Raw genomic sequence first — 26,377 nt, forward strand, 5'->3', positions numbered from 1 at the left:
TATTGTTTATTAGTCTGAAAAAATAAAATGATTGACATGATTTTAATGTGAAGATAAAGTGACAACACATGAACCAAAGAGAAACTGGTCCTGTTCAAGTCAACAGAGATAAAGACATCAGGCTGTGAGCAACACACACATGATTTCCTGTAAATTGAGAGGGGAGGAGCAGTGAAAGTGAAAGTGTTCAGTCAGTTTGTTCAGACTCCATTTGAGACGACAGAGCAGAGGGAGGAAAACTGAAGCTGAAGCAGAGTGAGTGTTAACATTCTTCTTCTTCTTCTTCTTCTTCTTCATGTGGACTGTAGAGGGAAGAAGAGTCAGAACTCAACACTTTGATTCAACCATTTACACAAACTTGTGATTGATCACTTAGAGTTCTGCTGCTTTTATTAAACTGCGTAGTGTGTGTTTCACTTCCTGTTCTCAGTCAGAGTCTCTGAACAGACTGGTCCAGTGTTTCCTACTGTCTAAATAAAAGCCTCTAATTAAGATGCTGTCCCAACTATTAAAACTATTTCTACAGTAGATGAAATGTCTGCACATAAAATCAGACGTGTTGCGTCTTTAAATGATGGTAATAACGTGGATATTGGCTTTAGTGACAAACAGCAGCAGCCTGTGCAGCACGTTACATCTGGAGTCGTTTCCTCCAGGTTTTGACCAACTCTCTTTAAATAATTGTAAATCTCCATGGTCTAAAAAATCAAGAGCACAAACATCAGCTTTTAAAAAGTGGAGGTAACTTTTATTTTTATTAGTGAACAACACAAATAGCTTCACATGCTATGTGAATGTTTCTGAGCCGTTTTCTCCGTCAGCTTAGATTCAATTGGTTATGAGACCATGGTGGAGTAAATTAGACCCTGACGGGCCACCATAGTATTAACATTGTATGGGAAACCCTGTGTCTGTTCTAGGCCCATCATCCACTTCCATTGTTGTAATATTTAGATGCATTAGGTCAGAGGTCACAGGTGAATACCTTCCATCAAAGGAATACATTAGACTCAGATTTAATTTAGATTGATTTGAATTATCTTCATGCTTTTAGACATTTCTTAAATGTGAGGTCTTACATTTCATCAGGGTGGTTTATAAAAGGTTTTAAAAGTCAGCAGGTGAAATCAGGTTTCTCTGAGTCCTCCTTGTATTCTGGTAACCAGGTTTCTGGTTGAATGAAGAAATCAGCTGACTGGAGAAGACTGACTGTAACTGAAGTTGATGTAAACTCACTGAGTGTTACTGGTTTACCTCTCAGACTGACTGAAGTCCAGAAGATGGAGGAAGAGGAGGACAGAGCAGAGTCTCCAGTATCCAGCTGTCTGTCTCTGAAGAGTGACTACTCCAAAGATAAACCGCCATTCTTCAGTGAAGAACCTGGACCCTCAGACACAAGGTAAGAGACTGTTTCTACTGTAAACTGACCTGATGGAAGATGATGATTTTAGGATGAAGCAGAAATGTTCTGCTGAAAGATTTATAGTCATGATGCAGATGTTTTAGTGCAGGTAGGTAAGATCCTAGTCTGGGTTTTAGAACCAAGAAGTACTGATGGTATTTCTGTAGTAAAACACCTGAGAACCTCCATTTCAGAATGTCCACTCATCAATATTCAGATATATTTGTCCTCATGTTGAAGTCTGTGAAGATTTTCAATCTGCAAATGATTTTAGTGATGAAGAAATGTGTTGACAGAGAGAGGAAGAGGACTCCTGTTTCTGTGGAGGAGCAGCTGTCCTGCTGCGCTTTGTGTCAGGACGTCCTGAAGGATCCAGTCTCTAGCAGCTGTGGACACTGGTTCTGCAGACAGTGCATCACCTCATACTGGGACCAGTCTGCTTCATCAGGAGACTCCTCCTGTCCCCAGTGTGGACCAAGATCCAGAAGAAGACCTGGACTGCAGACAGCCAGTCAGAGCAGCACTGTACAAAGTAAGACTGTACATCTGTCTGCTGATGGACTCTTTTCTGGAAACCTGTTGATTTAATCCAGACACATTGTCGTGTTCTACAGCATGGGGATTTAAGATCATTCTAAATATCATTGTAAATGAACTCCCAGTGAAATGTCACTGCATTGTTTCTGCTCCAGAGTAATAACAGCAGGACAGAGAGGAGTGAATGCTGTGTATTACAGACAGTCACACTGACTAACAGCCAGACAGCAGCCTGAGACACAACAAGAGACACAGACTCTGAACAACAGCCCACATTAGCTTTCCTGCTAACGTCTCCTTCTTCTCTAACCTACACACATCTTGTCCTGCAGATCCACTTGTTGAACAAGAACCAAACAAACATCCACTGAGGAAAACTGCTCTGCTAACATCAGTTTGTAGCAGTAGATAGTGAAGCAGCTGATGAGTAGCAGCACTTTGAACAGCTTCAAAACTTCACATATATTGATAGAATATTTAATTAGTTTAGATTCCTCTAGTTTCATTTATTCTCTTGTTTTCCTGCACTTCACATATCAGCTTTATTTTACTCTTCACTGATTTCTTTCCTCATAACTGAGCTTTGTTAATTACTGCTGAAGCAAATGAAACTCCTGCTGAGACCAGCCAGTGGGAGGCTTTTATTGTGAAAGAGCCAGAGGAAATGCAGTGTATTTGTCATCTGCTTATCAGTGTTTGGTTGGTGGTGCTATTAAAACCAAGAGATGAACATATTGTTCATCATTTTATTGGTAGCTCAGTCTTAAATATTACAACAAGGAAGGAACAACAACAGTGAGCTGTTAGATGAAGAGCTGCAGACAAGCTGCTGAAGCTCAACCTGCTGCCTCTCCTGTCAATCAAACACTAGCACAAGAATAAAGAGCATATCTAATGTTTCCTCCAAAAATGTTTCATTGTGAGAAGAAAAAACTCTTTACAACACATTTAAAAGTCAGTTTTCTGTTCTTTGTGACTTCAAACAGGGATGAGTGTTTTCTTTCTGTCTCACATTTGTTCTTCTTTCCAGCAGATGTTGGTCTGCAGGAGGTTTTAGATGAACATAAGATCAGTCTGAGGAGGAGATGTGAACGTGTGACTGAAGGAAGTGATGTAACAGGAAGTGGAACCCTCCTCAACAGGATCTACACTGAGCTCTACATCACAGAGGGACAGAGTGAAGAGGTTAATACCCAACATGAGGTGAAGCAGCTTGAGACAGCTTCCAAGATGAAGGTCCTCCATGACACTCCAATCAAGTGCCACCACATCTTTAAAGCCTTACCTGACCAACAGAGACACATCAGAGTGGTTCTGACCAGCGGCGTCGCTGGTGTTGGAAAAACCTTCTCAGTGCAGAAGTTCACTCTGGACTGGGCCGAGGGTTTGGAAAACCAAGATGTCAGTGTGGTGATTGTGCTTTCGTTCAGGGAGCTGAACTTGATCAAAGATGAGCAGTACAGTCTTCTCAGGCTGCTCCATGTTTTCCATCCAACATTACAGAAGGTCACAGCAGAGGAGCTGGCTGTCTGTAAACTTTTGTTCATCTTTGACGGCCTGGATGAAAGCAGACTTTCATTGGACTTCAACAACAGTGAGGTTATGTCTGATGTCACACAGAAGGCATCAGTCAACGTGCTGCTGACAAACCTCATCAAGGGGAAACTGCTTCCCTCGGCTCTGGTCTGGATCACTTCCCGACCTGCAGCAGCCAATCAGATCCCTCCTACATGTGTTGACAGGGTAACAGAATTACGAGGCTTCACTGATGCCCAGAAGGAGGAGTACTTCAGGAGGAGGTTCAGTGATGAAGAGCTGTTCAGCAGAATCATCTCCCACATCAAGACATCCAGGAGCCTCCACATCCTGTGTGGAGTCCCAGTCTTCTGCTGGATCACTGCTACAGTTCTGGAGCACATGTTGACTACAGAGCAGAGAGGAGAGCTGCCCAAGACCCTGACTGACATGTACTCACACTTTGTGATGGTTCAGACAAAGAGGATGTGGAACAAGTACCTTAAGGTATATGGGACGAGTCCACAGGAGCTGATGGCGGCCGACATGGAAGTTCTTCTGAAGCTGGGGAGGCTGGCGTTTGAACATCTGGAGAAAGGAAACATCATGTTCTACCAAGAAGACATGGAGCTCTGTGGTCTTGATGTGACAGAGGCCTCAGTATACTCAGGAGTTTGTACAGAGATCTTCAAAAGAGAGAGTGTGATCTTCCAGAAATCAGTCTACTGCTTTGTTCATCTGAGCGTTCAGGAGTTTCTGGCTGCAGTCTACATGTTCGACTGTTACACCAACAATAAGACAGAGGTGCTGAAGGACTTCCTGAGGCAAGACTGGTGGTTTACCAACTCTGTGGATGACTTCCTGTATGGAGCCATGAAGAAATCCCTGCTCAGCAAAAATGGTCACCTGGACCTGTTTGTTCGCTTCCTTCATGGCCTCTCTCTGGAGTCCAACCGGGAACTCTTAGCAGGTCTCCTGGATCTGACAGTGAACAGGCCAAAAATCATCCAGAGAACCATCAACAACCTGAAGAAGATGAACACTGATAAAATCTCTCCTGACAGAAACATCAACATCTTCCACTGTCTGATGGAGATGAACGACCTCTCAGTTCATCAGGAGATCCAAGAGTTCCTGAAGTCAAAGAACCGATCAGAGAAGAAACTCTCTGAGATCCACTGCTCAGCTCTGGCCTACATGCTGCAGATGTCAGAGGAGGTTCTGAATGAGTTGGACCTGGATCAGTACAACACATCAGAGGAGGGACGACGGAAACTGATCCCAGCTGTGAGGAACTGCAGAAAGGCTCGGTGAGTCCTGATGTGATCATTAACAGAATCAATCAGTGGAGATTAGTAGTTTAGTTCTTCACATATACACAGGATTACATTATTGTCATTATTCTTAGTTTTACCTCAAACATTATACATCAGTTGAGTTGATTTCTGAAGCTGTTTAAAATGCTGCGAGTATAAAAATGTAGATTCTTTTAGTTGGTTGTGATGTTTGTTATTATCTATTATGTATTTGTAATAATTGTTAGATTCTATATTCTTTTTAACCATTTCTTTATCTTCCTTTGTGTGATGGAGGCTTCATGTAACCCTGATAAAACTAATGAAGGAGGTTGTGCTGGAGGTTTTTGAGACACACAACATTTTACAGTTTGTTTTATTCAGAATCAATAATCGATAAAATCAATAAAAATTGATTATTAAAAGAGGCAACGAATTTCATTATTGATTCGTTGTGTCGCACGATTATTACGCCACGGAGATGTTTGAGTATTAAAAAAAAGAAAAGGTAGAGGAAAGACCATCGGAGAGACCCTAACGTTGTTCTGAAACATGGCGGAGGCGGAGAAATCAGTACAACCAAGTCATCCAAGGTGTGGGAGTATTTCACACTAAATAAACAGGGTCTCTGCAGAGTCATAAGAAGTCTTAAAAAGTCTTATATTTGATAATGCCAATTTAAGGCCTTAAAAAGTCTTAAATACGAGCGCATTGTAGGTTTTAAATTACATTTAAATCGTTACGTCCGTTTACCACTTTCGCATTTCATTCAATGCGTCGGTGGCATTAACAGTTAGTTCCGTGTGTTCTGTGTAGTTCTTTATTAAATATTAATATTATAACTATTAGCAATACGCCGAAATTAAACTACAAATGAGACCTGAAGTGGAGCCCAGTGTTCAGCCCGGTTTGTACCGGGTATGGTACGGTCATAGCCTGGTCGTTACCATCCTACGTTTCCGCCCGAAATTTGATTTCGGTCTCACACGTTAGTCTGGCCCAATGTAATAGGAATCTGTCTCCGTAATGGGCGGATGCTTATTTTGAGGTTTAAAATCATTGGAGTTCCCTTAACCAATCAGCAACGTTTGGTAATGACGTATATTGTGCGCCGGAGTTCAGGCTCTTACGCTTACCACTTCCGCTTCCAGTTAAATAAATCAAACTTTTCCCAAAGCCAGTTGGAAGGAGAGTTACGACGTCCGTGCCATTTATAAAATTGACAAGACAAGCCTCTTGTTCTGGTTTTAATTCCGTGATGCTCTCGAGAGTTGAGACAACTTCGCGGATGGCTTCTAGCGTCTCTTCCTCCGTCGCCATTGTTGCTATGCTGTTAAACTACAAGCTTCGCTGGACTACAAGCAACTCGGCAGGCGAGTTCCGCATCATCACTCAACTGTTCGCTGATTGGCGCGGTTACACGCGAACCGCGGAAGTGCAATTTGGCCAGACTCCGTGCCAGACCGAAACAAATTTTCGGGCGGAAACGTAGGATGGTAACGACCAGGCTAACACGGTCATACAACGCAGGCGAAACAGGGAGATTTTTGTTCGTCACGTAATTGACGAACAAAATTAACGTTTGTTAGCGTTATGTATTTTGGCCTCCTTTTGGATTCAATACTGCTTCTGTCACATGAACCTCGTTGTCAACTTGGGAAATGGACAAACCCATCGTGACGTCACCTATTGGATTCTGAATTCAAAAATGAAGCCAGTAGTGGGAGGAGCCTTCGGTTTTGCTTTACTCCGCCCACACCCGGATACTCCAAATATGGGCATGGGCATCGTGTTGGGGCGGACCTAAGGCAGTCTGGACGCTGAAACCAGAGCCATAGAGAGAGAGAGTTGCGACACTCTTTGATGTCGCCGCTATGGCTGTCACGTGGTTCATGTAAACCCAATTAGTTCCTATACATACGCTGGCTGTCATGTTCTTCTATGGGACAGACAGCAGCGATTGCATTATTGAACGGTAAATATAAAATAAAACACACACCCAAGTACTTTTTCAGCTGTTATTACATTATTGCATTTTTGTTAATGTCAGTTTTGCATTTGGAGAGGCAGGGTGACAACGAAAAACTTATATTACTTAGATAACTTTTAGGCTACATGGAGAGAAAAGATTAGTGTTCATGTTCGCATGGGTAGTAGCACTGGCTTCAGAGGCTCTAACTTAACTTTTCCATATCATTCATCTGATGGTAGACGTCTCACGATATTCATTTGAGCACAACTGGGCTGTATTAGGCTACTGATTCCTGTGATTTTGCTGATAAATTCCGATTCAGCTATTAGCCTACCTTCGTGATAACGCAAAGAGGTCTGCCATGGCGGTCCGTTCAGAATTCGCCTAGAAGCTAGCTCACTTCTTCTGATGAGTGGCCACCCCCAGGACCACAACGTGAAACATGATCATGTTAAGACTAAGAATGTATATTTTAAGATTAAGCCATGCACATATTATCAAAACTACAACAGAATAAAAATGAATTTATGCTTTTATGTTTGGGTCTATAGGTAAGTGCAGAGCGAAGATTTTTCTCTATGGCTCTTGGTTAGTGTACAGAGTAGGCTAAGGGTAAGGGTAGCTGTAAATCAATCCAAGTAACTTAAGCAATTAACTAACAAAACACTTGTAACTGTTACAGCTATTGAGACATCAATGTAAGGACGGCTGATACAAATGAAGGTAAAAAAAGTATTTTTTATTAAACAATAAAAGACAATAACAATGTGTGCTTGTGTGAGTGTATGTGAACAAGAAAAACAAAAACCAAGGGCAGGTGATCCATGAAACCACAACCATGAAGAACCAAATGGGGGGGAGAATGCACTAGTACAACAGAACAAAAAGGTGGGATAACATGGGGCAATGAACACAAAACAAGTGAAGTGCTGCCCTGAGGTACATGGTAGTGGAGGAGCACAGACCAGAGTCCTACCATACCACTTCATGGTTTTTGGATAAGGTGAACAGGACTGGTGATGGCCATAACAATCTTAGAGTTCCAGCATTGTTCTCACAGGCCGCTTCACTCAGGACTGCCTGGAAAACACATTTTGACAACACAAAGTAGAGCTGGGGAGAGTGTCAATGAATAAAACAAGTTAATCATGTGTGGAACAAGAACAAGTGTTAGAAACAGTGTTAAGAACAGTGGATGAACAATTGATAAGTGTGTGTAAACAAGAACAACAGGAAGAACAGAGTAAAAGGGATGACCAAATGTGACACAAAAGTGTACTATTTGTTTTAAGACTACTGAATAATACCTTGAATAATACTTTTGAAGAACAATCATTAAACTAGTGTGGATATTACAATACAAAGTTTCCTCACAGTAAATGAGTATCTGAGATGGGGAACCTCAGCGTTCACCACTCAAACTCACCAGTCCTAAAATTCCTGTCATTCCTAATTAAATAACCCTCACTCAAATCACGAGTCACGACAATGCCTTGACATACCCTGATCACGAGCTCATGGCATGGGATAGCAATCTATCAGCATCTCATCAAGCATCAGCAAGTAGCGCTGGGCAAATTGTACACTAGCCAAGTGAACATGGAACAGGAACAGTACAACAAATTAAGTACAGCCAACACATCACATAATGAAAAGTTAGTATATCCCAAAATTCAATTAAATAAAAGTTGCTATAAAGGTGGTAGCGATTCATTACCGAACTACCTTCACAGCAGGGGAAGTCGCGCTGGCTAATTAGCTAGCAGGCAATGATAGAAAATTAGTTCAATCCAATCCAATCCACTTTATTTGAATAGCACATTTTTAAAACAACGAGGTTACCAAAGTGCTGCACAACAGATACACAACAGTAAAATAAAGAAAGTAAAAGTTAATACAATAAATTAAAACATATGAAAACAATAAGAAAACCATAAGATCTAAATAAAACACTGAAAAACACAAAATTACAATAAAAAGACAGACAGAGGCCACACAATTCTCATGCTATATTAAAAGCCAGGGAATAAAAATGAGTTTTTAGGTGAGATTTAAAAGTATCCAGGGTGGGGGCCATTTTGACATGGGTGGGTAGCTCATTCCATAACTTAGGAGCTACCACTGAAAAAGCACGGTCCCCCCTGGCCTTTTGTCTACTTTTTGGCACAACAAGACGCAGTTTATCAGCAGATCTCAATGCTCTCGGTGGGGTATAGACATGTATAAGGTCGGCGATATACTGAGGTGCCAAACCATTTAGTGACTTAAAAACAAGTAATAAAATTTTAAAATTTATTCTAAAATGGACAGGGAGCCAGTGGAGGGATGCAAGAATGGGGGTAATGTGGTCATGCTTACGAGTTCCTGTTAAGAGACGAGCAGCCGCGTTTTGGACTAACTGCAGGCGAGCGAGAGAGGCCTGGTTAATGCCAGTGTAAAGTGCATTACAGTAGTCCAAACGGGTCGAGATAAAAGCATGAATCAAGCACTCAAAATCATTAAAAGATACAACAGATTTAATTTTAGATAAAAGCCTCAGATGATAGAAGCTGGTTTTAACTATTGAGTTTATCTGTTTATCAAGTTTAAAATCACTGTCCATTTTTACACCAAGGTTAGTGACTATGGGTTTTACATATGGCTGCAGGGAGCCCAGGTCTATAGAGGAGACACCACAGGCGCGACTGGGACCAAACACCATAACCTCAGTTTTTTCTTCATTTAAGTTTAAAAAGTTACAAGCCATCCATGCCTTAACGTCTTTAAGGCATTCAAGTAAGGGTATCAGGGAGCTCTTATCATTTCTCTTAAGCGGCAGGTAGATTTGGGAGTCGTCCGCATAAAAATGGTAGGAGATGCCATGTTTTTTAAAAATTAAACCAAGGGGGAGCATGTATAAGGAGAAGAGGATGGGCCCAAGAATAGAGCCTTGGGGGACTCCGCAAGACAAGGGGGCAGACGACGATGCAGAGTCACCGAGCCTTACTGAAAAGCATCTCTCGGACAGATATGACCGGAACCATTCCAAGGCAGCATCCCTGATACCCACACAGTGCTCAAGACGGGAAATGAGAATAGTGTGGTCAACTGTGTCAAAAGCCGCAGTAAGGTCTAAAAGCATAAGAATGGCAGAGTCACCGGAGTCAGTAATTAATAAAAGATCATTAAAAACCTTTAAAAGTGCAGACTCAGTGCTGTGTAAAGCTTTAAAACCAGACTGAAAGATGTCAAGAATGCCATGTACTGCAGCTGTACAAGTACCGTTTTCTCTAAGATTTTAGATATGAATGGAAGCTTTGAGATGGGTCTATAATTAGAGAGAACTGACGTGTCTAGATTTGGTTTCTTTAGCAGGGGTTCCACAGCTGCTTCTTTAAAATATGCTGGGACAACACCTGAAGCAAGACTGCTATTTATGATTTTTTGGACATTAAGTCCAATAGTCTCCCAGACCTCTTTAAAGAGGCGAGGAGGAAGAATGTCTGTGGGACAGGAGGAGGGTTTAAGTTGAGTGACAATTTTTGTGAGGGTTGAAAGGGACACCGGCTCGAACTGGTTTAAAACAGTTGAGCAAGTGACGGGTGTGGAAGGATCAAAAGTGGGGGGTGAGATATGAGTTCTGATAGTTGCAACTTTATCAATAAAATAGCAGAGAAAATCTTCACAGGCTTGGGGAGAAGCTTCCAGACCGGTGGATTGGGGGGCATTTAAAATTGAATCAATAGTTTTAAAAAGAACACGTGGTTTATTAAGATTTTGGGATATTATGTCAGAGAAATAGAACGTTTTTTCTGCTTTGACAGTTTTCTGATATTTTCTCCAGCTTTCTTCAAGAATATCATAGGACACTTGAAGCTTATCTTTTTTCCACCTGCGCTCAGCTCTCCTGCACTCGCGCCTTGCGGCACGGGTGGCATCATTCAGCCATGGCTCAGATTTGGGTCTGGGGCGCATAATTTTTTGAGGAGCGACAATGTCAAGAGTGCTAGCACAGGTGGAAAGAAAGGTTGATGTAAGTTGCTCAGTGTCAAGGAGGGCAGAGGGTCTTGTGTCAAGCCAATTTTCAGCGAGAAACGCAGACGAAAACTGAGCAGCGGTGGAGGGTTTTAGCATGCGGCAGCGGCGCACAGGAGCACACGGTTTTAAACTATGACAAGATAAATTAAAATCAAATAAAACTGGCATGTGGTCCGAGAACACTGCGTCACATACCTGAACATTTGAGATAGGCAAATTATGTGATAAAACAAGGTCTAACGTGTGTCCATGTACTTGTGTGGGTCCAGAAACATATTGTACAAAGTTAAAAGCATCAGCCAAGTCTAAAAAGTCTTTAGCCAATGGCTTAGAAGGGCAGCATACATGCACGTTAAAATCACCAACACATAAAATCCTGTCATAGTTGGTCATCACACCAGCAAAAAATTCAGAGAGGTCCTTTATGAAGTCTCTGTTATATTTAGGTGGCCGGTAAAAAACCGCACATAGTAATGGGTCCGGCCGACCCAGTTCAAACAGGCTCAGTTCAAAGGAGGAAAACGACATAAGCGGTAAAGGCTTGTAATAAAGGCAATTTTTAAGAACAGTCGCTATTCCTCCTCCACGACCAGATGTCCTCGGTGAATTAATAAAAGTACAATCGGGAGGCAGAAGCTCCGTGAAGGCGGCTGACTCACCCACGTTTATCCAGGTCTCAGTCAGAAAAAGTACATCCAAAGAGTGTGAGGTTGAAACAACCAAGATAAAATATAAATAATTACGCTGTGCATATACAAATGAAGACCAGTATAAGCATCGCAAAGGGCCTCTGATACAATATAGACAGTTGATAATTCAAAAGAGGTCGATATTTCAGCAACTTACCTCTGGAACAACTCAATGCGCAGCAATGTAAGTGAATGAGGTCCAACGCCCAAATAACAGTGTTTGGAACTAATCCGATTTTCAAATCCCGGAAGTAGGCGGTTAAAAGCGCCGCCATTTTTTACAACGGAGGTCTATGGGAGTGTCGCAACTCTCTCTCTATGGCACTGGCTGAAACCCGCCCACTCAACTCTCCGCTACCGTGTTAGCTCAGGCTACCGAGCTAGGCTAACCGCTATCCGAGGTGCTAGCAGCCGGCTAACACAGTAAACTCCCCCTTTTTCCTCACCCGTCCTCCCAGCACCCCAGCTCACCTTGCTCGAGGTAAGTTCACCCGAAGCTATAAAACACTCGAAATAATGAGTTATGTCTTAATTTTAGTTATACTATACAAATAAATAAATAAAGGTAGTAACTTGGTTAAATTACAGCTGTAGATTGTGTCGAGTGTTGCAGAACTTTGTCAAGTTGTCATAAAACATTTACTCAACACACATCTACAGCTTCTACCAACGAACCTGAATCAAATGACTTCAGATTTAAACTTTTAAGTTATATTTTTATTATTTAATTCATATTTTACACAACTTTAGTGGATTGGATGTTCAATAGATATATTTACTATCGTTAATAAACAACGTTACGTGTGCTGGTTGCTATGGTAAGTGACATGATCTGAAAAAGACAGGCACATTTTTATTTATTACAAGATGATTCTCTTTCAGTAACTAGTTAATATACGTACTGGTATTGTTTTTTAACCCTTCAAATGTGACATAATAGTTTCGTTAACTTATACTTTTTTCCCTTCCACACAGTGTGGATAATTGGTGACGGCATGGGGTCTATAGAGCTGTGACCACCATGGAAACAACCTCAGTCTGCAGGATGTCCTCATCTGTTGGCTTGTCTGGGTGGACTGCAGTGGAAAGGCCTTCTTCCCTTTTTTTCTCTTTTTTTTTTCTAAAGCAAATATTTTTAAATATTACATTAAAATCCTGTTTGTATTTGCACTCCTTTTGTCTTTCATGCTTCCTGTAGATCTTTCACAAATGTCAAATGTTAATCTGAAAGTTAAAAAGTAACAGGCAATGGTATTCAACACATGAGACAGAATACAGAATAAAAAAACAACTGTGCTAAAATGACCACAACATTAACACTGAAAACTGATGAATGTCAGCAAGTCCAACATTTGCTGTTAGTTTAAATTATATTTAGTCTTTTCTAGTTGAATAACAAACATATTACTGTTATACAAATATGTACAGAATATAAGTTAGGTCCAAAAAAGAAGACATTAATACCTATGGAGGTCTTATTGGAAAGTGGTGAATCCTCTTTTGAATGTAGTCAAATATTAAAAAAGTGGGAAAAAGATTACAGTGAATTATACGCTTATAGTAGTTCCACTTTATTTGATGGTAATTTCTTAGAAGAAACCTGTAAAGTAAAATTTGAGATGGAAACTGGGATGAATACTACATACTATCAAAATGAGATATTGAATAGTGATATTACATTGGATGAGGTACTTCAAGTGCTAGATAAAGCCAAAGAAAATAAAGCTGTGGGCATTGAAGACCTCCCTAACGAGGTACTTAAGAAACCTAACTTGTGTAATGTCCTACATTGTTTGTGTCACATATGTTTTCAAAATGGTATTATCCCATCCGAGTGGAAAAAATCAATTATCAAACCCATCCCGAAATCTATAAAAGATGACCCTAGAGTCCCGTTGAATTATAGAGGGATTAGTCTGATCAGTACAGTATATAAAATTTACTCAGGAGTTCTTAACAACAGACTTAATACGTTTTTGGAGGTTTATGGAGGGTTGGTAGATGAACAGAATGGCTTTAGGAAAAACAGGGCCTGTATTGATCATATTTATGTGTTATCTTCTGTGGTAAGAGCTCGTCTGGAAAAGGGTAAAAGTACTTTTACCTGCTTTGTTGACTTCAAAAAGGCGTTTGATTGTGTCAACCGAGACCTTTTGCTGTTTAAATTACTATCATTTGGTATCAATGGAAAATTCTATAATGCTATAAAAGCCCTTTACAAAGACCCCATTGCTTGTGTGCAAATAAATAATTTAAGAACGGAGTGGTTCTCAACGCCTTTTGGGGTGAAGCAGGGAGACTTACTCTCCCCTTCCTTATTTGCTTTTTATATAAATGATTTAGCTCAAGAAATTAAGCAGGGTAATCTTGGGGTGCCAATTGAGGACATGAATCTAAGTATTCTGCTTTATGCAGATGATATTGTTTTGATAGCTGAAAATGAAGTGAATTTACAAAATATGTTGAATATTATGAGTTCATGGTGTAGTAAAAGGCGTCTTACTATTAACAGCGAAAAAACGCAAGTTGTTCATTTTAGGGAAAAAAGTGAATTACAGAGTATCTATACATTCCAGTTTGGCCCTGTGCCCCTAAAGTATACTCGTTGTTATAAATATCTTGGCTTTGTTTTTGATGAAAATATGAAATTTACAGAGGGAAGGAAAATACTAGCAGAGTCTGCTGGAAGAGCATTAGGTTCTGTGTTAAGTAAATTGAAACTATGTACAGATCTTGGGTTTTCTACATTTACACAACTGTATAAATCTTTGGTTGACTCCGTTTTGTTTTATTCTGCAGGAGTTTGGGGCTTTGATGAAGTTTTTGACTGTAACTCTGTTCAAAATCGTGCTTTAAGGTGTTTTTTTGGTGTGCATAAATACGCAGCAAAGGTAGCTGTTAATGGGGATGCAGGATGGGATCCATGTATTGTAAAACAAAGGTGTGAAATGGTGCGATTGTGGAACCGTCTTGTCAGTCTGCCAGAGGAAAGGGTAACTAGGAAAATTTTTAATTGGGACAGAGCAAGGCATTACCCCTGGTCTAGAGAAATAAAATTGAAATTGAATAGAGAGATTTCAATAATATTGTCTGCGTCTGACTTACATATAAAGTTTCAAAATAATTTACAATGTAATATAAATATTGTCAGACAAAGATTGGTAAGTAAATATGAAGAGCAATGGAAACAGGATATATGGAAGAAGCCAAAACTTAGAAATTATGTTCAGTTTAAGAATGATTATGTTACAGAACCTTATATTTCCTTTAATCTAAAGAGAAGGCAGAGGTCCCTCTGTGCTCAATTGAGAACTAGTACTTTACCTCTGGCAGTGGAAGTGGGTCGATTTAAAGGTACACCTGAACATTTACGTTTATGTGAATTCTGTGACCTCCAAGTGGTTGAAGATGAATTTCATTTTGTTTTTTACTGTCCCTTATACTGCGACCTAAGGATCTCACTTTTTGAATCAATTCAGTTAAAAAACCCTTATATATTTTGGCAATATGAAGGAGAGATTTTGTGCTGGCTGTTTGAAAATGATGTTTTTGCTTTGGCCAAATTTATAGAAAAGGCCTGGTATTTAAGACAAAGTATTCTGTATCCAGTTTAACAAGCTTTTTTATTTTTGTATTTATTTTTAGTGGTGTTATGTTGGGTATCTCTGTGTACGTGGCTATCTGGAGACTATTGTGTAAATTATTGCTTCAGTGTCTAATAAGCCCATGTGGGCTGGGCACCATGGTGTTTGACACTTAAATAAACTTAATCAATCAAAAAAAAAAATATATATATACAAGCAGTGGTTTAACAAGTTAGGATCAAATGCATTCAGTGAAACATCAATATTATAGACAACACATTTCCAAGTTGTTTAGTGTTCTTTAATACGTTAACAGATGTAACAGTAATTACAAATACTTATGGCTTGTAAAATAAGTAACGTTTTCAACCTCTTTATTATTATTGTTGTTAGTGTTGTCTCTTGCCCAGGTTTATCTCTCCCAAAGTGTCCTACAGAAGAAAAAGGTAACTGGTTAATAACAGTGGCAGAAAGAAATACCATGGTCTGTCTGGTGCAGGTCAGGAACACTAAACAAACATATAAGAAGCTAAAAAGCACGAGGACATGAGGATAAAAAATGCTAGGTGAATGTTTCTGAGCCGTTTCTCCGTCAGGTTAAATTCAGTTGGTTATGAGACCATGGTGGAGTAAATTAGACCCTGACGGGCCACCATAGTATTAACATTGTATGGGAAACCCTGTGTCTGTTCTAGGCCCATCATCCACTTCCACTGTTGTAATATTTAGATGCATTAGGTCAGAGGTCACAGGTAAATACCTTCCATCAAAGGAATACATTAGACTCAGATTTCATTTAGATTGATTTGAATTATCTTCATGCTTTTAGACATTTCTTAAATGTGAGGTCTTACATTTCATCACGATGGTTTATAAAAGGTTTTAAAAGTCAGCAGGTGAAATCAGGTTTCTCTGAGTCCTCCTTGTATTCTGGTAACCAGGTTTCTGGTTGAATGAAGAAATCAGCTGACTGGAGAAGACTGACTGTAACTGAAGTTGATGTAAACTCACTGAGTGTTACTGGTTTACCTCTCAGACTGACTGAAGTCCAGAAGATGAAGAAAAGAGAGTCTACAGTATCCAGCTGTCTATCTGTGAAGAGTGACTCGTCCAAACAGCAACCTCTAAACTTCAGAGGAGAACCTGGACCCTCAGACACAAAGTAAGAGACTGTTTCTACTGTAAACTGACCTGATGGAAGATGATGATTTTAGGATGAAGCAGAAATGTTCTGCTGAAAGATTTATAGTCATGATGCAGATGTTTTAGTGCAGGTAGGTAAGATCCTAGTCTGGGTTTTAGAACCAGGAAGTACTGATGGTATTTCTGTAGTAAAACACCTGAGAACCTCCATTTCAGAATGTCCACTCATCAATATTCAGATATATTTGTCCTAATGTTGAAGTCTGTGAAGATTTTCAATCTGCAAATGATTTTAATGATGAAGAAATGTGTTGACAGAGAGAGGAAGAGGAGTCCTGTTTCTGTGGAGGAGCAGCTGTCCTGCTGTGGTTTGTGTCAGGACGTCCTGAAGGATCCAGTCTCTAGCAGCTGTGGACACTGGTTCTGCAGACAGTGCATCACCTCATACTGGGACCAGTCTGCTTCATCAGGAGACTCCTCCTGTCCCCAGTGTGGACCAAGATCCAGAAGAAGACCTGGACTGCAGACAGCCAGTCAGAGCAGCACTGTACAAAGTAAGACTGTACATCTTTCTGCTGATGGACTCTTTTCTGGAAACCTGTTGATTTAATCCAGACACATTGTTGTGTTCTACAGCATGGGGATTTAAGATCATTCTAAATATCATTGTAAATTAACTCCCAGTGAAATGTCACTGCATTGTTTCTGCTCCAGAGTAATAACAGCAGGACAGAGAGGAGTGAATGCTGTGTATTACAGACAGTCACACTGACTAACAGCCAGACAGCAGCCTGAGACACAACAAGAGACACAGACTCTGAACAACAGCCCACATTAGCTTTCCTGCCAACGTCTCCTTCTTCTCTAACCTACACACATCTTGTCCTGCAGATCCACTTGTTGAACAAGAACCAAACAAACATCCACTGAGGAAAACTGCTCTGCTAACATCAGTTTGTAGCAGTAGATAGTGAAGCAGCTGATGAGTAGCAGCACTTTGAACAGCTTCAAAACTTCACATATATTGATAGAATATTTAATTAGTTTAGATTCCTCTAGTTTCATTAATTCTCTTTTGTTTTCCTGCACTTCACATATCAGCTTTATTTTACTCTTCACTGATTTCTTTCCTCATAACTGAGCTTTGTTAATTACTGCTGAAGCAAATGAAACTCCTGCTGAGACCAGCCAGTGGGAGGCTTTTATTGTGAAAGAGCCAGAGGAAATGCAGTGTATTTGTCATCTGCTTATCAGTGTTTGGTTGGTGGTGCTATTAAAACCAAGAGATGAACATATTGTTCATCATTTTATTGGTAGCTCAGTCTTAAATATTACAACAAGGAAGGAACAACAACAGTGAGCTGTTAGATGAAGAGCTGCAGACAAGCTGCTGAAGCTCAACCTGCTGCCTCTGCTGTCAATCAAACACTAGCACAAGAAAAAAGAGCATTTCTAATGTTTCCTCCAAAAATGTTTCATTGTGAGAAGAAAAAACTCTTTACAACACATTTAAAAGTCAGTTTTCTGTTCTTTGTGACTTCAAACAGGGATGAGTGTTTTCTTTCTGTCTCACGTTTGTTCTTCTTTCCAGCAGATGTTGGTCTGCAGGAGGTTTTAGATGAACATAAGATCAGTCTGAGGAGGAGATGTGAACGTGTGACTGAAGGAAGTGATGTAACAGGAAGTGGAACCCTCCTCAACAGGATCTACACTGAGCTCTACATCACAGAGGGACAGAGTGAAGAGGTTAATACCCAACATGAGGTGAAGCAGCTTGAGACAGCTTCCAAGATGAAGGCCCTCCATGACACTCCAATCAAGTGCCACGACATCTTTAAACCCTTACCTGACCAACAGAGACACATCAGAGTGGTTCTGACCAACGGCGTCGCTGGTGTTGGAAAAACCTTCTCAGTGCAGAAGTTCACTCTGGACTGGGCAGAGGGTTTGGAAAACCAAGATATCAGTTTGGTGATTGTGCTTTCGTTCAGGGAGCTGAACTTGATCAAAGATGAGCAGTACAGTCTTCTCAGGCTGCTCCATGTTTTCCATCCAACATTACAGAAGGTCACAGCAGAGGAGCTGGCTGTCTGTAAACTTTTGTTCATCTTTGACGGCCTGGATGAAAGCAGACTTTCATTGGACTTCAACAACAGTGAGGTTGTGTCTGATGTCACACAGAAGGCATCAGTCAACGTGCTGCTGACAAACCTCATCAAGGGGAAACTGCTTCCCTCGGCTCTGGTCTGGATCACTTCCCGACCTGCAGCAGCCAATCGGATCCCTCCTACATGTGTTGACAGGGTAACAGAAGTACGAGGCTTCACTGACGCCCAGAAGGAGGAGTACTTCAGGAGGCGGTTCAGTGATGAAGACCTGTCCAGCAGAATCATCTCCCACATCAAGACATCCAGGAGCCTCCACATCCTGTGTGGAGTCCCAGTCTTCTGCTGGATCACTGCTACAGTTCTGGAGCACATGTTGACTACAGAGCAGAGAGGAGAGCTGCCCAAGACCCTGACTGACATGTACTCACACTTTGTGATGGTTCAGACAAAGAGGAAGAAGAACAAGTACCATGAGGGACATGAGACGAGTCCACAGGAGCTGATGGAGGCTGACAGGGAAGTTCTTCTGAAGCTGGGGAGGCTGGCGTTCGAACATCTGGAGAAAGGAAACATAATGTTCTACCAAGAAGACCTGGAGCTCTGTGGTCTTGATGTGACAGAGGCATCAGTGTACTCAGGAGTTTGTACAGAGATCTTCAAAAGAGAGAGTGTGATCTTCCAGAAATCAGTCTACTGCTTTGTTCATCTGAGCGTTCAGGAGTTTCTGGCTGCAGTCTACATGATCCACTGTTACACCAACAATAAGACAGTGGTGCTGGAGGACTTTCTGAGGCAAGACTGGTGGTTTACCAACTCTGTGGATGACTTCCTGTATGGAGCCATGAAGAAATCCCTGCTCAGCAAAAATGGTCACCTGGACCTGTATGTTCGCTTCCTTCATGGCCTCTCTCTGGTGTCCAACCAGAGACTCTTAGGAGGTCTGCTGGGTCAGACGAAGAACAGTCCAAAAATCATCCAGAGAGCCATCAACAACCTGAAGAAGATGAACACTGATAAAATCTTTCCTGACAGAAGCATCAATATCTTCCACTGTCTGATAGAGATGAACGACCTCTCAGTTCATCAGGAGATCCAAGAGTTCCTGAAGTCAGAGAACAGATCAAAGTTTATCTCTGAGATCCACTGCTCAGCTCTGGCCTACATGCTGCAGATGTCAGAGGAGGTTCTGGATGAGTTGGACCTGAAAAAGTACAACACATCAGAGGAGGGACGACGGAGACTGATCCCTGCTGTGAGGAACTGCAGAAAGGCTCGGTGAGTCCTGATGTGATCATTAACAGAATCAATCAGTGGAGATTAGTAGTTTAGTTCTTCACATATACACAGGATTACATTATTGTCATTATTCTTAGTTTTACCTCAAACATTATACATCAGTTGAGTTGATTTCTGAAGCTGTTTAAAATGCTGTGAGTATAAAAATGTAGATTCTTTTAGTTAGTTGTGATGTTTGTTATTATCTATTATGTATTTGTAATAATTGTTAGATTCTATATTCATTTTAACCATTTCTTTATCTTCCTTTGTGTGATGGAGGCTTCATGTAACCCTGATAAAACTAATGAAGGAGGTTGTGCTGGAGGTTTTTGAGACACACAACATTTTATAGTTTGTTTTATTCAGTAAGTTTAGTGGTTTAAAACCAGATCTGTATCATTTTCTAAAGATTACTGAAGTCATTGTGACCATGGAGGATGCTGGGGGATGCCTCAGTGCTTTTATTGAAATGACATGGAACAAAATGACCACACTCAAATTACAAGTGTCACTTTATTAGAGGTATATTTTTACATTATTTGTCCCAAGATGTTTTCTACATGACATTCTATGTAGGATGAACCAGTTTAGGTCTGTTTGTAATCTGTCTTCATTTTCTTTTAGATCTCCTTCAGGCTGTAAGCTCATCATACAATAACACAAATATTAGCATTCAGCTGTAATGCATCACCTCTTAAAGAGAAACTTCATATTCACTCAAGCATCAATCAGATATCCTGGGTTCAGTTAACACACTGTGTTTGTATAAAAAGTGGATTGTCAAGTGTTTAGTTTCATTTCTGCAGCATTTGGCAGCAGTCATCAGAGTTTTCCTGCGTCAGGACGTGAACAATCGTAGCTGACAGTAGTCTGCAGCTATGAGAGAGACTGAAGAGAGTCATTGTGTCATGTCAAACACAGTAAGATGAGATGAGCTGAACCACAGATGTTCATCAGATGATCACCTCACCCTCATACTCATTCAGTCTGGATCTAGAATGTAAATGATCTGATTTTCTAACAAATTTCATATGTTTTCTAATCACAGACTTATTGAATGCGGACTCTCAGAGACTCACTGTGAAGTTGTGGCCTCAGCTCTGAAGTCCAACCCTTCCTATCTGACAGACCTGGACCTGAGTTATAATGACCTGAAGGATTCAGGAGTGAAGCATCTGTCTGCTGGACTGGAGAGTCCAAACTGTAGACTGGAGACTCTGAGGTCAGTTCACTGACTGGAGCTGTCGTAGGTTTTCTTTATTTATTCAATTCATTGACTGATGCGTCAAATGTTCTTTAGTTGCTAAATGTTCAGTATTTCCATGAGCACAAATCTGAAGAAGTTCCTTCTTTTTCTCAAATGTTGTGTTTTTCCAAATGGCTGAACAATAGTTTTTCCTTGTGGCTCCAAATAGAAGTGAAAGACATGAGCACTGTTCATTTAAAGCTGACAGAAGTGGAGTCATGATGGGGAGATGATGTGAGCCTCCACAGGTTCATGTTGTGCTCCATCAGTCAGTGAAGATGAAGTCAATACTGATGAGGCTGTGGAGTGTGTGAGGATGTGAATGAGGCTGTTGAAGATCTGATGATAGCAGATAAAAACAGGCTGCAGAGAGTCTGAGTGAGAGACAGGTCAGAGAAAGAAGAGAAAGACATGAATGGAAAACTTAGGAACTGTGATGATGTTGATGGAATCAGAAGCTGACATGGTTGCTACAGAGACAAGCCACACAGCTGCTGTGGTGAGGTGTGTGTTAAAGCAGAGTCCTAAACAGCAGCCTAACACAGGCCCAAACATCCCAACAAAGCAGGATTCAGGCTCAGTGTGAGGATTTCAAACAGAAGTTGGAGAAGAGACAAGACTCTGTTGGAATGACTGCAGAAAGAAGGCAGGTTAGACCAGTCATAGTGTTTGATTTAGAGCCACAACAGAGTTTGTGTTCCTGAACAAATCACACTCTGTTTCAGAATCATCAACTATTTTATCTCTCAGAGGTTAAACGTGGAGTGTATGAAGAGATCTCTGATCAGTAAAGTTTGAAGTGCAGCACAAACTCCCAGATCTTCTGCTTCTGCTGCTCATTTGAACCTGACAAAAGGTTGAGCTCATTTCCAGAGTCGAGGGTCTCTGACTACAAAGGCTCAGTCTCCTCTGGTTTTTAGCCTCCACCCAGGAATTAGTACCAGAGCTCTACTGGAGGAGGGTTAACATGTCAGAGGTACAATCAGGGACCAACATCATACCAGACTGAAAGTCATCATTGAAACTTTAACATCTGTTCTAAAATACACAGAGAAGCGGTGAAGGGATGCTACAACTGGTGTTACATGTTAGTGGATTTAGTCAGTAAGTGATGATGTCTGTAGAAGACATGATGAAGATCCACAATAACAGAAGGACAAAGTCAGTCAAACATGTCTTAGTAGATTTAATCTACATCTTTTATTCTTTATTCAGATTGTGTTGGTGCAGGTTGTCAGAGATCAGCTGTGATTCTCTGGTCTCAGCTCTGAAGTCCAACCCCTCCCATCTGAAACACCTTGAGCTGAGTTATAACAATCTGAAGGATTCAGGAGTGAAGCAGCTGTGTGGTTTTCTGGAGAGTCCAGACTGTAGATTGGAGACTCTGAGGTAAGTTCACTGTCTGCTACTGTTGTAGATCTGATATGTTTAATCGCCAACTGAATCTAATTCATGTTCATCCAGAAATTTCCTCCATAAATCTGTAAATGTCCTTTAGTTCAAAACGTGTTTGTATCAGAAACTGTAGAAAATGTCCACTGTTAGTTGTTAAAGTCAATGAAGCTTAAAGGCTGTTAGGAAACATGTTGAGCTGCACATTTAAAACCTGAACACATCTGATTGAATTATTCATGATTTAATCTACATCTTTTATTCTTTATTCAGATTGAAGACCTGCTGGTTGTCAGAGATCAGCTGTGATTCTCTGGTCTCAGCTCTGATGTCCAACCCCTCCCATCTGAAACATCTGGACCTGAGTATCAACCACCTGAAGGATTCAGGAGTGAAGCAGCTGTGTGGTTTTCTGGAGAGTCCAGACTGTAGACTGGAGACTCTGAGGTCAGTTCACTGTCTGTTACTGTTGCAGATCTGATATGTTTAATCGCCAACTGAATCTAATTTATTTTCTTATAAAACGTTATTGTTCTTCAAACTGAAGACAAACACAAACACATTTCAGTAACTGTATAATGTTGATAGCTGCATTCCTGGTCAACACACACAGATGAGATCATGTGTTCAGATGCAGGTGTTTGAGGTGTGTTTAGTGTCTGAGCTTCCTGCTGTTTCATCATCATTCAGTCACATTTCATTTGGAGTGAAACCTGCCGTGATCCATGTATCAGTCCATTCTCTCTGAACCACAGCTGCTGGAAGGAGATCACACACCTCACACTTTTACATATTACTGTCTATAGAAGATATGATGAAGATCCACAATAACAGAAGGACAAAGTCAGTCAAACATGTCTGAGTAGATTTAATCTACATCTTTTATTCTTTATTCAGATTGACCAAATGCAGTTTGTCAGAGATCAGCTGTGATTCTCTGGTCTCAGCTCTGAAGTCCAACCCCTCCCATCTGAAATATCTGGAACTGAGTGGAAATGGTCTGAAAGATTCAGGAGTGAAGCAGCTGTGTGGTTTTCTGGAGAGTCCAAAGTGTAGACTGGAGACTCTGAGGTCAGTTCACTGTCTGTTACTGTTGTAGATGTGATACGTTTAATCACCAACTGAATCTAATTCATGTTCATCCAGAACTTTCCTCCATAAATCTGTAAATGTCCTTTAGTTCAAGACGAGTGTTTGTATCAGAAACTGTAGAAAATGTCCACTGTTAGTTGTTAAAGTCAATGAAGCTTAAAGGCTGTTAGGACACAGTAATGTTGAGCTGCACATTTAAAACCTGAACACAACTGATTGAATTATTCATGGTTTAATCTACATATTTTATTCTTTGTTCAGATTATGGAGCTGCAGTTTGTCAGAGATCAGCTGTGATTCTCTGGCCTCAGCTCTGAAGTCCAACCCCTCCCATCTGAAACATCTGGACCTGAGAATAGACAGTCTGGAGTGTTCAGATGTGAAGCAGCTTCTTGATCTTGTGAATAGTCCAGACTATAAACTGGCGACTCTGGAGTGAGTAAAGGGTTCCAGTCAGTCCATGCTGCTTTCATCAGTATTGTCCTTAACACAGTTAGTATCAAAGATCCAGTGTTTCCTGTAAACCTGCAGCTTCTCAGTGAAGCTGTGAGAGGAGAATAGAGACAGGTTTCAGGAGTGGACAGAAAGACAGAGGGAGAGACAACAGTCAGCCAATCAGATGAGCCAGAAGCTTGTTGTGATCATGTGTTTGAGTTGATGTGAAGACGACAGTTGTTGTTGTGTTGATGTGTCCAGGAAATAAAGCTGGATTCCAGCTGACAGCCTTCCAAGATGTATAGAGACAGTGGTGGTCATTCATCAAATCTGATCAACAACTGATCACAGCTCTGAGATCAGTCTGACTGAAGCCTTCACATCACAGAACCAGCATTACATTTAGTAACCATGTGCTCTTTCTACAGAGCAGAACCTCTGCTGAGGTCCAGTCATCACATTTGTATATATTTGCTCCACTGCTGCTCTGAACAGGACTGAAGTCCCTGCTGCTCTTTATACTGGATGAGCTGCATCACTGACTGACAGCTGATGAAGGGAGACTCTGGAAACACTCATTTATCTCCTCTCTTCTTTCTTCTTATCTCTACAGATTGTGGCCACGATCTTTGTGAAGAGGACTGTGTGTGAGCTGAGAGAGGGTGAGCTGTGTCCTGATGATCCAGAGAGGTTGAAGCAGCAGCAGCAGCAGCAGCAGCAGCTTGTGTGTAGAGAGACTCTGACTGCAGATAAATGCTGCAGAATAAACCACATGTTCAGCAGAAACATGAGCTAAAACACACACATTCTACTCATAGTGATGCAGCCAGTCTTCAGTTTCACTCACTCAGCATATAGATGTGTTTCTGTTTCTGCTCTTTGCTTTATGGACTCCACTGAGTCAACATTGGAATCTAAAGCTTTTTGGACTTTTCTCTGATATTTCCTGACACTGTTGGAGCTTCTGTTCAGTTCCCAGTGGATTTGTGTATATGCTGGATGCTGGAATAGAATCATGAGAACATCTGAGCTAACTCTGGATCTCATCCTGTTTTAAAAAGTGAAGGCTGATAGTTTTTATGTGTGTATTCTTGTACATTTATATCAATAACAATTAACAATTGTCTCAAGACTCTGGCATAGATTCTCAACCGGTTGTCCGTGGACCCCTAGTGGTCCGTGGTGTAATTGCAAGGCGTCCGTGAAATTAAAATATCTTTTAAAAAAAGATCCCATGACATTTCTACAAAAAGTATTATTTTATTCAAATGTGACTGAGACCTTTATCTACCTAAACTACAGAGGGTAACATGACTTTTTCTTCTCTAATTCCATCTGTTTCACAAGTGTACCATGCAAACATTTCATCAACCTGGGGGTTGACGGTTAGCCTGGTCGTTACCATCATAGACATATATACATAGACGCCTCATTGAGCGGGTTGGCCCGCTGCTGCGATACGTCAGGGTCGCCGCCATATTGGTAGAGGCGGATCTGCCCCGCGAACCAATACGAGTCAATGGAGTGAACTTTATTAAGCGTCTGCTACTACGTGCTATAAGTTAATTCCTCTCATTTACACATTCACACACGGACGTATATATTCAGAAAACCGTTAGGAACCTAAAACAACGTCTGTAATGGTCTCTGATGATTATAAACGTGAACTATTCTTTATATGTTCAGTGTACAGATCGGCATCAAACAACTCGATGTATTTTATAATGTTTTCACGAGTGTTTAGCTGTTACTGTGATGATACATGACAGTCAAAATACTGAATCTGTGTCTTGTAGTGGACACTATGGACACAATTCACCTCGTTCCGTGTTTTAGGGACGCTGTCTCTTTAAGAACACGCTGCTGGTTTGTTGTTGTTATGGGCAACGCTTTGTTGGTTTGGAATTAATATAGTTAGGATGAATAAACGACACGCCGTTGCGTTGTCAACGTGAGACTCTTTCTCCACCTCATTTATCACATCCTACATTGGTGACCCCGACGTGATTCTACTGGACGCATTCCAGTGACATAAAGACCAACTATGTCAACGAACGCTGTTACGTTAAAACTTCCAGAGTTCTGGGAGTCGTCGGCTTCAGCCTGGTTCGCTCAGACCGAGGCGCAGTTTGCTCTGCGGGACATCACCGCGGACACAACTAAATACTACTACGTCGTGTCAGCCCTCAGCAGCTCAACAGCGACAAGAGTGGTTAGCCTCCTGAAAACCCCCCCCGCAGTGGATAAGTATACAGCACTCAAGGCTCACCTGTTAAAGACATTTGAACTCTCTGATGCTGAGAGAGCCAACCGGCTGTTTTCTCTGCGAGGCTTGGGTGACAGCAAACCCTCTGAGCTTATGGACAGGATGTTGGGTCTGCTTGGAGAACACACACCGGATTTCCTCTTCGTCCAGCTTTTTTTGCGACAACTCCCTTCTCAAGTCCGTGCTGCGTTGGCCAACACCACCATCACTGACTGCCGTGCGCTGGCTGAGGAGGCTGACAGGTTTTTCTTGGCTGGTCAAAACTATGACATGACTGCTGCTGCGCTCAATGCTGCCTACGCCGCCACGACTGCACCGGCACACGCTTCGCACGCCGCCGCCCCACTCCCTGGTGATGCAGCGCTCGCTGCAGTGACGGCGGTTTCTCACCGGGAGCGTTCTGACA

The 26,377-nt window shown here is 41.3% G+C and overlaps 1 protein-coding gene across 4 annotated transcripts; it reads left to right on the forward strand.

Annotated features, from left to right (window-relative positions):
- On the forward strand, positions 1-26,377 carry LOC311488460 (uncharacterized protein). Of its 4 annotated transcripts, XM_084545185.1 has the most exons (13): positions 1-255; positions 1,262-1,399; positions 1,699-1,934; positions 2,970-4,764; positions 16,048-16,173; positions 16,473-16,708; positions 17,746-19,537; positions 20,589-20,762; positions 22,002-22,175; positions 22,452-22,625; positions 23,076-23,249; positions 23,532-23,705; positions 24,319-26,377. In XM_084545185.1, the coding sequence occupies exons 2-13, from the start codon at positions 1,281-1,283 to the stop codon at positions 24,338-24,340; spliced, it is 5,196 nt and encodes a 1,731-aa protein (XP_084401311.1). In that variant the 5' UTR covers positions 1-255; positions 1,262-1,280; the 3' UTR covers positions 24,341-26,377. The 4 variants fall into 4 exon arrangements, with proteins under 4 accessions (XP_084401311.1, XP_084401308.1, XP_084401310.1 ...); XM_084545182.1 differs by lacking the exon at positions 1-255 and having other exon boundaries at positions 688-1,399; XM_084545184.1 differs by lacking the exon at positions 1-255 and having other exon boundaries at positions 688-1,399; positions 17,749-19,537.

This window comes from Chelon labrosus (assembly GCF_963514085.1).
Source record: "Chelon labrosus genome assembly, chromosome: 5".
Lineage (NCBI taxonomy): Eukaryota > Metazoa > Chordata > Actinopteri > Mugiliformes > Mugilidae > Chelon > Chelon labrosus.

Excerpts from the sequence above, each read along its gene's own strand:
- LOC311488460 (XM_084545182.1), top strand. The coding sequence starts at position 1,179 with ATGAAGAAATCAGCTGACTGGAGAAGACTGACTGTAACTGAAGTTGAT. Across the intron at positions 1,935-2,969 it reads TCAGAGCAGCACTGTACAAA|CAGATGTTGGTCTGCAGGAG; the intron begins GTAAGACTGTAC and ends TCTTCTTTCCAG. Across the intron at positions 22,626-23,075 it reads TGTAGACTGGAGACTCTGAG|ATTGACCAAATGCAGTTTGT; the intron begins GTCAGTTCACTG and ends TTCTTTATTCAG.